The sequence below is a fragment of the Engystomops pustulosus genome, chromosome 2 (assembly GCF_040894005.1).
Source record: "Engystomops pustulosus chromosome 2, aEngPut4.maternal, whole genome shotgun sequence".
Classification (NCBI taxonomy): domain Eukaryota; kingdom Metazoa; phylum Chordata; class Amphibia; order Anura; family Leptodactylidae; genus Engystomops; species Engystomops pustulosus.
This window is the reverse complement of record NC_092412.1, coordinates 175152993-175164200: the sequence shown is the minus strand read 5'-3', so window position 1 is coordinate 175164200 and position 11208 is coordinate 175152993. Positions and strand designations below refer to the sequence as shown.

At 36.8% G+C, this 11208-nt stretch overlaps 1 protein-coding gene across 1 annotated transcript; it reads right to left on the bottom strand.

The window, feature by feature from the left end:
- Positions 1-376: 376 nt before the first annotated feature.
- LOC140118907 (gastricsin-like) lies at positions 377-10812 on the bottom strand. The gene is made up of 9 exons (XM_072137351.1): positions 10673-10812; positions 9990-10146; positions 9712-9829; positions 8430-8548; positions 6292-6491; positions 6084-6191; positions 5843-5990; positions 3051-3149; positions 377-639 (listed from the first exon to the last, which is right to left on the bottom strand). The coding sequence occupies exons 1-9, from the start codon at positions 10726-10728 to the stop codon at positions 487-489; spliced, it is 1158 nt and encodes a 385-aa protein (XP_071993452.1). The 5' UTR covers positions 10729-10812; the 3' UTR covers positions 377-486.
- Between the last annotated feature and the right edge of the window lie 396 nt (positions 10813-11208).

Here is an 11208-nt window from a genome sequence, read left to right as displayed (position 1 = left end):
GATACTATGACTCTGTGCCTTTGAACCAGAACTCGCAGCAACTTTGAAGCGACTCATAAAAAAGAACAACAGCTGTCCTTCTGATGATCTCACTGAGGAACAACATTCCTCTCCATTGGCTTCCAAACATCACTTTACATTTGAGCGCGGTGTAACTACACTTTTTACATGTATATGTATTGTAAATCATATGTGGATATTAGATGTTTTGATATTTTTATGGGCACTTGATATTATTATATGCACATAAGTATTATTATTATTATTTTCACATATGTGAGGAGCACATAGGGCGGGCCCTGATAGAATGATGGCCATAATCAATTAGATTTTTTTTAATAGTTTATTTGCATAAATTGATGTAGTGGCATAAACATTCCTCAGTACAACAAGGTGGAGATTTGTTTATTTCCTAGTGCATTCCGCTAATATAACAGTTGTTAGATTCATTTTTAGATTTTAAAAGGTAGACACTGACAATCTTCTTTATGCAGATTGTGCAAATCCAACTCTGTTGTTGCCCATGTCAAAGACAGAGTAGTACTGACGGAGGAAGACATCACCCAGAATCCAGAAGGGTTGACCATTTTGAGATGGCAGGTAGGTCACTTCTACTCCAACAGTACAGTAGCCATTATTCTGAAAATTGAAAGAATAATGTATTGAGTAGGATGAATAAAACAGAACCAAAATGCAATACCATCATCATTAATTTGAATCATGACAATAAATAGAGAATAAGGCAACCAGAGCAGATATACTGGAATATCCTGTTTGTATCCTTGCAACTTGTAAATTGCAACTATTAAAATAAAATAAGGGCTTATGTTAGTGCCATTAGCTGCAGATTTTAACATCTAGCATGTTCTCCTGTATACTGTGGTTGTTCACTTTTCAATAAATCTGTTCCATAAGACATGTCCCTGAAGTTACCCCGCTTCTGAGACCTTCAGCCTTTCCCTATTCTCACCATTCTGTTCTCTGGATATATACACAAATTCCTCTTTCACTGCCATGGGCCATCCTCATTAGGGCCGAATTATAGGGGGAGCTCCCAGGGCGCAGTCCCTGGGGCCCCCACCATTTTGCCCTTAAAGGTGCCCTCACCAAATGTGGGCAATTCAGGCGGTCACATGGCTCGGCTTTTCTCTGAACCTGTTGCTGCTTCAACAGCCGGTTCAGAGATCTGGGCAGTAACTAGTAGACTTGAGTCTATAGCAGAGCGAGGGAACAATAAGTTACCTGCTCTGCCATAGACAACAGGACTTCGACAAGATGGCAGCACCCTGCTGCTGGTGGTGCAGTGAGTGACATAACTGTGCCATCAGCGAAAAGCGCTGCCATCTTGTTGGAGCCCAATGGTATGCTGACACCATTGGAACATCAGTGAAACGGAGGAGGTGAGTACAATTTTATTATTTTAACTAGGGCTGTTTATAGGTATAGGAGACTGTATATAGTTATAGGAGACTATATATAGTTAAAGGGGGCTGTATATATTTATCACAGTGGGCTGTATATAGTTCTTATAGGAAGGCTGTCTATAGTTATAGAAGGGCTGTCTATAGTTATAGGAAGCTTTATATAGTTATATTAGGAGGGATGTTTATAGTTATAGGAGGCGGTATATAGTTATAGGAGACTGTATATAGTTATAACAGGGCTGTATATAGTTATATGAGGGCTATATATAAATATTAGGGAATAAATAGTAATAGGAGGATTGTCGATAGTTATAGGAGGGCTGTCTATAGTTATAGGAGGGCTGTTTATAGTTATAGTAGGTGGGATGTATAAAGTTATAGTGGGCTGTATATAGTTATAGGAGACTTATATAGTTATAGGGGACTGTATATAGTTATTACAGGAGGGCTTGATATATTTAATCACAGTTTCTGTATAAATAAAGAAATACATTTATGCAGCCTCCCTAGTAATACATATATATACATTTCCCCCAGTAATATATATATTACTGGGGAGGCTGTATACATTCATTTCTAGAAACATTTACTAAAATTGTGGGGAGGACCCCCACCAGTCTGCACCCCAGGACCTCCACCACATTAATGCAGCCCTGATCCTCATAGGGTCTCCCACTGTTTCACTTTTCAGTGGGAGAGGAGGATTCTTCATATCTATGCTGCTTCTGCAGCCCCTCCTATTCTTCAGTGCTCACACATGTAAACAAAGAATTACAGAGAGTCTGCAGATAACACAATGTAGTATCAGGAGTCACTGAATCACTTAATGAACAATCTGGGATTATTATTGAGGCAGAAGAGACACATGGGCAACTTATATAAAAGAGTGGCCAACCCAGCTAGCATTTGAGGCAAAGTTTTCCTTGTTCTATTTACTTATTCCTTTCCCTAAATGCATACATTGATGTTACTTCAAGCAAAATCCTTTGGAGCATTAGTAAACATGCCTACAGGCTTACTGGCTACATTCACACTGTGAAGCAGTGTGGCAGAGAACAATAAATCTGCACACACTGCCGCAGAATAACTGGTTCCACTCTTATTATCTCTCAGTGTGGGGCTGTTGCCTGAAAACAAATAAGCAACAACCAGAGTCGCACCATATTGCTGTAGGGGTGTAGCAACACGTGACTGCACCTTCTTAGCTTTAGAACACTGAGAGATAATCATTTGTGTTTTATGTTTGTATGTCTGAATCTGAAGTCCTGTTTTTCAATTTTATACAAAGAATAATAAAAGTTATATTTTAATGTCTTTGTCCCAAAAAATACCTCCACCTACAGTGAACCTTGAGTCTTAATAGGAGTTATTTTTGATAATACTACACCGCGTTGTCATCCAGTGTTACTGGCTACATTGTGTGCATAGGAATGACAGATACTTAATTATGCAACATTTTATAAGATAAAAAAATACTAAATTATTTGTACATTAATAAATGAAGAAATAAGAGATGGAGTTAGAAATACACACAATAATATAATGATATATTTAAAGCGATTGTATTAATGATTTTACTGATTTAATTTTTCATATCAATGTAATATAGATACAAAAACAAGGTACCTGAAGAATATATGCAGAAGGAGGAATGGGGAACTGGACGCCATTGATTGTGAAGCTGATTGTTGGCAGGCTTTGCACATTGTTGCAGTTCACCAAGTACTGTAAATGAATAACCATGTTAATGATGGCATTCTTTGAAATTTACTGTATACCTATAGATATCTTACGAAACACTATTTTAATTTCATGACCTTATTAACCCCTTACAACCGACACTAGTTTTCAGCTCAATGACCAGACTCGATTTTTCAAATCTGACATGTCTCACGATAATTGGTTATAACTTCGGAACGCTTTAACATATCCCGGTGATTTTGAGAATGTTTTCTCGTGACACATTGTACTTCATGTTAGTTATAAAATTTGATACGTTTTGCGATTCGTTCTGAAAAAAAGTGAAAATTTGGCAAAAGTTTGTAAAAATTCTTCATTTTCCAAGTTTGAAATGTTCTGCTTTCCAGACAGGAAGTAAAACTACCCAAAAAGCTTGATAAATTACATTTACGGAATGTCTGCTTTATGTTGGGATGATATTTTATGCATCCTCTCACTTTTCTAGGATGTTATGAGGCGCAGAACTTTAGGTGCCATTTTTCTCATTTTCATGAAAATCCCCAAAACTCACATTTTGAGGGACAACTCAGCTTCCAAGTGACTTTGAAAGGCCTAAATAATAGTAAAACCCCATAAATTACCCCACTATAGAAACTTCACCCCTCAACGTATGTAAAACAACTTCTATTAAGTCCATTAACCCTTTAAGTGTTTCACATGGGTTAAAACAATATGGACCTGCGATTTAGAAACGATGGATTTTTTTTGGAAAATACATTCATTTAGGCCAAACTGACAGTTTCAGAATAAATTAAATGATGAAACGCACTGCAACGTTTGATGCCCAATTCCTCCAGAGTGTACTGATACCACATATGTGGTGGTAAACTGCTGTACGGGCGCACGGCCGAGTATAGAATGAATGGAGGCGCCATTCACTGCAGATTTGTATTGTCACATTGTACGACCTATACATTTTAATTTTTTTTGGTAATGCAAACATATGAGGGCTTATTTTTTACGGAATGAGATACAATGTATAGATAATTCATTTAGGGGGTCTATAGCTTATTCATGAGATTTTATTAACTATTTCAAGGGGGACACAAACAAAGTCATCAATTTTTATTTTGGATTTTTAGCATTTTTTTTCCCCCGCTCACGTAATGTAAAAATAATATTTTATCTTTATTTTCTGGTTCACTACGATTGCGGTGATACCTCATTTATATAGTTTTTCTTATCTTTGCTCAATTTTCCTGAGCAAAACCAATATTGGAGAATATCGCATTGTTTTTACTATTGACAACTTTTTATTGCCATAACTTCTGTATTTTTATGTTGTCAGACCTGGTTGAGGGCTTATTTTTTGCGAAAAGAGTTGTTCTTTTCAGTTGTATCATATTAGGGAATGTAGCTTTTTTTTATCACTTTTTAGAACATTTTTTGTGATGGTGTTTGATGAAAAATTGTATATTACGGGAAGTTTTTCGTAGTTTTTTTTTTCATCGTTCACCGAGCGGGTTCAATATTGATTTAGATTTATTGTACAGATTAATACGGACGCGGTGATACCAAATATGTACATTTATCGTGTGTTTTTGTGTTTTATATACTGTATTTGCATTATATGTGTAACTGGGGAGATTATGGGACTTTATTTAATTATTATTATGAAATGATTTAATCTTTTTTTTTTTACTTCAACATATTTTCCACATTTTGGCTTGAATAAGCGATCATCCGATCGCTTATTCAAGCCTCTACACTGCAATACACTGTAAAGTGTAAAGTGTAAGTGACTGAGCATGCCGCGCATGCTCAGTTACTTACAGCCGGGTCCTGCCAGGAAGGAAGAGGAGCCGACAGCCTCGGGTCACTCGTCGGGACCCGGGGCAGCGGCAGGAGGGATCGGATCCCCCGGTAAGCACACCGGGGGGGTCCGATCCACGGGGGACACACTTGCACGCCGCGGTCATGCTTGACCGCGGCGTGTAAGGGGTTAAACACCCGGGATCGGAGTTTTTCCGATCCCGGGTGTTAGTGCCGGGTCTGGGCTGTGATATCACAGCCCGACACCGGCACTATACTGACCCGATGTCCCGAAATCTTCTTCTGACGCGGCGCCGTAGAAAGGTGTCGCGTCAGAAGAAGTACCCTTAATGACCGACGTAGAATCCCGATAGGGCGGTCATTAAGGGGTTAAGATGCATTAGTTAACCTATTATTATTGTAACACATGTTAAAGAAGTTCTCCACTTTCAGCAAATAATTGATATGGTTTGTGTAAGAAAAAGTGATACAATTTTCCAATCTAGTTTATCAATTCCTCACAGTTTTCTAGATGGATGTTACTGTTCTGCTGTAGAAAGCTTCTATGTTTACTTTTACTGGATAGAAATCTGTCCATGATCATGAGATGTTGCAGAGGTGCGCAGCTCATTAGTATCACAGAGAGTAATCAGAGCTGTGTGATATAATGAGCCGTGCACCTGTGTGACCATGGACAGGTTTCTATCCACTGGAAGTAAACATAAAAGTTTCCTATAGAAGGACAGCAAGCAGAGATCTAGAAAACAATGAGGAATTGATACAGAGAGCATACTGGAAAATTGTATACTTTTTCCTTACACAAGCAATATCAATTATTTTCCTAAAGTGGATAGCCCCTTTATATCAAACTTTTATACAGAAAATTAACATATCTAAGCATCTAATCTAAAAGTCACTCTTCTCACCTCTCCATTCTGGCTTTCTTGAGCTCCCACATATTGAAGGAAGGTTCCCAAAAACTGCTGGGGTATAGTAATGAGAGAGGTCCCTGTATCAACCATGGCTTGACAACCCTGACTGCACCAACCTGTAGCTTGTCCATTGATGGAAAATCTGAAATGTACAGTAATATGATTGTAAGGGATTGCTAAACAAATAAAATCATTTTTTTCTAACAAACCTATATGTAGTCCAAAAATTACTTACGCATCAATAGCAATCTGCCAGTACAGTTCCTGAGTAACAGGTGCCCAGTATATTTGCCCAGAATACAGGTTGTTGTCAACACCACCAAATACAACCATCCCTGATTGACTGCAAAGAGATTGTAAAACCATGTAAAGTATGCATTTCTGAGTTCAAAAATAACAAACAATAACCAAAAGTTAAAATAAAAAAATGTAAGAAAATATACCTGCTCATGTAGACACTGAAGATTGGATAAGTCAGTAGGTTTTGTTGCAGCATGCCTTGCATAGCAGTGGTGGCACCTCCAGCAGAAAGAGCAGGGTAGGCCATTCCAAATATTCCTTCAAAGCCAGCATACACAAAGTTTGTGCCTGGTTCATTCACACTTAGCCCAATCTCTTGGTTTGTAATAGACAGTCCTTGTACCTATGCGAGAGTAGATGATTTAAGAAAATGAATTATATATAAAATAATTTATGCCTGACCACAGTTACAGCTGATAATATAGATGAGGAATCATAAAATATCAATTATGATTGAATTTTGTTTCTTTATGTGATAACTTGAAAATGCTTGATGTGATTTTGAGAAAAAAAAAAGACTTTTTCTGGGGCACATTTTACTTCATGTGCTTTATGTTCTTTCTTCATGTTTGGTGTGCCCTGATGCATCTAGCACAACATATTTAAAAGGGAGTTTTATGGGGTTAGTTTCTTTATTATTTAACTTATGCATATGCAATGAACGGTGAAGCGGAGGTCTAGGATGATGGTTGCAGATTGTTCCACTCTTATTAGAACTGTTGTTGTGTCATCCTTGCCAGGGACGTAACTACAGTGGTAGCAGTCATAGCAGCTGCTATGGGGCCCATAGGGTCAGGGGGCCCCATCATCTGACCAGACACTAAAGAATGGAGGATATGTACCATTATATACATATTATGATGCACATTATACAGCATAATATTTTTATGACACACATGTGATGTATAAGTGCTGTATATGTGTGTGTATCTGTGATGTGTATATGCTGTATGTATATTTATGGTGTATGGTGTGTATATACTGTATGTGATGTATATATCCACTATATGTGATCGTATATGTATGTGTATAAATGTGTGTGTGAGTGAAGAAATGTATGTTTCTCCTGTATACACTCACATCATTTGCAGTGCATTCAGTCTGTGGGACTTGACCTGCACATTGGTTTGATTCCATAGGCAGAACACATTCATGTGATGGCAGCCTTACACTTACTTGATGAAACCCCAGGCTACCATAAAAACAGATCACCCTACCCCTAACCCCCCATTCCCCTTTCCAAAGTGGTGCTGGGTGACACTGCAACTGAGTAGAGTTCTCTTTCCCCATGAAGTGACGTGGCACCTGTCAGTTTTAGTTGAGACATACAGCTGAGGTACTTCATCAGGTTTAAATAGGGACAAGGTCTGTGCCATGCCTCCAATGTAAACTTTTATTGTTTTATCATTGTCTCACTTTTATTTTTTATCACTGTCTATGAGAGATGGGGGAAGTGTCTAAGGGGAACCACTATCTGTGCTGTGTAAATTTAGATATTTATCCAGGTGACATATTTTAAGTAACTATGGTATCTTTATGGACACAGTATGGAGATGTGTTGCAAAAAATTAAGACATCTGGTGGCGAATTGTGTAGAAAAATGTTGCAGTTGGAGTAGTTGTTCTTTGCCTAAAGGAGAGGATGCGTTTACAGGCTGGCAAAAATGATGAAGACATCATTGTAATCACTTGTATGGTTACAAAGTGTAGTGGGCAGAATTGGTCTTTAATTAACTTTTATTAATGTTTTTTGTATTTGCTTTCAGTATCAGTAGAGTTTTATTATTTGGTCACTAAGTATGAGTAATGGTATCGGTCATAGTTTATTTGACATTGTTCTTTTTGTGGTGGTAATGGTAGCTTTTGTGGTGTGGCAATTATTATACAGTGTTAATGGTTATGGTTGATGTATGGCAGTCTTATTTAGTTATTTTACAGTGGTGATGGCAGTGATCCCAGTGTGGCTGCATTATTCAGCCATTATGCTGTGGTATTGGTGGGGTTCTGGTTTGGCTGTATTATTCAGTCATTATGCATTGATAATGGTTGTGGTTATGATGTTGTAGTAACATCTGATTCTTGTACAGCTGTATTAATTCCTTGCATCATGGTGTTTGTTCAGTAACAGTAGGGTAGTTGTATTTGGTTCCAGTGAAGTGATATAATTTGTAATATTGATCTTAATATAGAGGATTTTTATTTAGAAGTAGTTTGTGTTATAAGTTTGTAAAATTCAATATCAGAATTTTTGGATAAGAGTTAAATTATAATCCTGTACTTACAGTTACAGTGTCATATCCAAAGACACCAGTTAGACTGCCACTGCCATACTGCATCGAAAACTGTTGATTATTGGAGGTATATGTGGAAGACTGGCTTGGGTTGAAGAGTGGGTGGTTCTCTAAAAAAGAAGATATTGTAACTGGTAAAATCGGCATCAATTACACACATTTAACTGAAAAAGTGAGTGAAGTATGTACTTACTGAAAATATTTCCTAATATATATGTATATACGTTATTATTCACAAGCACTTTCACATAGTGAAGGGTTGCAAGGGTTACCTGCATTTCTGTTATAGCTTTCAATTTAGGAGTGCATCCTAATGGAATGGAAGAACTTTTGTTCGCTTTCTGTTCATCCATAGACTTCAGTGAGCCCTACATTACCTTCCATTATTTATAGCATATAAAAATATGCTGGTGCTCTATTTTTTCCACCATTTACTACAGTGGATTTAACAGAACCTGCCGAACACCATTTTCAACCTACCCTACTTTGAATGGGATTGTATATCCTGAATAGTATATAAAAACAAACCTAACAAAGTCAGACAAGGCACATTTTCCTGTGTATGTTAGGTTTTGAGATTTTTTCCTTAACTTATTTGGCCCGTGATACAGTACATTCTAATGTTACGGTTGTATTAGTGTAAATAAGTGTATGTGTAAGAATTCTGAATGACCAACAAATAGAGATAGCACTCCTATACAAATTAAGTTTAACTGGGCTGTTCTGAAGCAATATTATGTGAATAGTAGTTAATATTTGTGAGTTTCCTTACAGGCACTCAGGGTGAGAACATAACTTCAAGTGCACACCCTGAAGACCAGAAGGCAGCACATAAAGTTATGTTTATACAGTTCCTGGTGATTCTGTTATTCTTGTGTGTCATGAGGTTTGTTTGTGAGTGTATCCCCCTAATGAATTTCAGTAGTTAAAACTTAAAGTGAATGGGAATTGCTACAGCATACACATCCCATGAAGAAGCAGCAAAAGTTGTAAAAAAGTAACAGTATTTTTTTCTAAGAAAACACAAAACGTATAAGCAATGTTTATGCTTTAGATGCACAGCTATACATTGTATAGCTCTCATCCAGACAAACATCGATTACTGTATTTCAAAGTTTTTTAAGGTTTCTAAACTTAAAATAATACATGTTAACAAAGGAAGAAATGGCTAGCAGAAAGTAATATTGAGATGATTTATCTATTTATTCCAAGGGTATTGTTATACTTTGCATAACCATTGCATAACAATGATATAATAATCATAAAGACTTACGACATGCTGTACTCTGGCAATAAGTGGAAGCAACCCAAAGATTGGATGATCCTGTGTCAAAAAGTACCATAAAGTTTTGTGGGGGTGTTCCGACGCTAATTTGTCCAAAGTAACAAGCCTGAAACAGAAAAAAAGTTAACAAAAACGTTATATAAACTTTATATAACATTTAATCATATAAAAATATATTCATATATATATAATAGATCAATCACAATAGACTGTGTTCTTCCACCTTTAACCTTATCAGATAACAGGTGATTTTTAAAAATACTTACATCCATGTTCATTGGCTCATAGGCAATTGCAAAGTTATTCTTGTGGTTAAAGTTGTATTTCATAGCTGGATCCCGCTTGTGTGTCTTCATAAACTCTTCCAGAACACCTTTCTCCTTCATTGTCTCTCTTATAGATTTAAATCTTTTCAGAGGGACTCTGAATAATGGGAGTGGAGTGATGCATACATTTAGTATCATAATCAGGTATATATTAGATCTAATGCTCAAGAAAAAAATTCTTATTACATCTAAATTTAGCACATTTCAGAATATACTTGTTTTCTATTGAGGAATAAAACTGCTCATTACCATAATTTAAATAACATAGCTATTTTGTTTATTTAAATATGAAACAATTGTACATGATTGTACGATTGTACATACTAAGGATGGTTAGGATAGGATAGGATATTAACACCTACCAATGTTGTACCAAAAAATTATGATACGGAAATAATCTTTATTATACACACAAAATTCCCCTTTAAGGACAAAAATGACAAAACAGACAACATAAAACCCTATCTACCAATAAGCGCATGTCAGAAAGCAATGCAATCTATTCTCTGCCAGACAGATTGGATTTTTATTCAACTGACAACTTCAGCCATAGTTTGTCTTGATCTGTGAGAAATTAAAAGATATGTTTCCAACAGAACATTACACAATTTGTATATACGTACCTGACCAATCCCTCTGATAGCTGAAGACAAACCAAGGCAAGGAACACCCACTTCATGGTTGCAGACTTAGTGAAACACTGAGTGAATCACCACTCCTAGATTTACCTTTTTTATAGTCAAAAATGACGTCAAGATTTCCAAATAACCTTCACAAAATGTTCTTTATTATCATATTTACTTTAGAGTCTTTAAACATTTTCAATCAACAGGTTCATGTCAACAGTTATATCAATTATATTGTAATGGACTCTTTCCATTACAACATTTTTTTTACAATCTTTAACAAACAACAACCCCCTCACGTTTTTTTAATATACAGCCCCCTCATGGTTATTTCATATAAGCCCCTCACACAACATATGTATTCATTAGATACAGCCCCCCCACCCCCATGGATTCATATTTACAGCCTTATGTGAGCCCCTCCAGCAGCTCTTCTGCCCCTCTGGGCCGCGGCACTTGCCAAGGTATGCCCAGTGCTGGAGCTGGCCCTGGCAACTAGATTTGTGTGGGGGGTCCCCAAGCCTCTATTAGCA

What these genes read in the sequence shown, in the direction of transcription:
- LOC140118907 (XM_072137351.1), bottom strand. Translation starts at nt 10,728, where the DNA reads ATGAAGTGGGTGTTCCTTGCCTTGGTTTGTCTTCAGCTATCAGAGGGA. An exon ending in TTGGATATGACACTGTAACT is followed by an intron (nt 6,492 to 8,429) that starts GTAAGTACAGGA and finishes ACTCTCGCATAG; the next exon opens with GTACAAGGACTGTCTATTAC. An exon ending in CTTCTGCATATATTCTTCAG is followed by an intron (nt 640 to 3,050) that starts GTACCTTGTTTT and finishes TTCAATTTTCAG; the next exon opens with AATAATGGCTACTGTACTGT.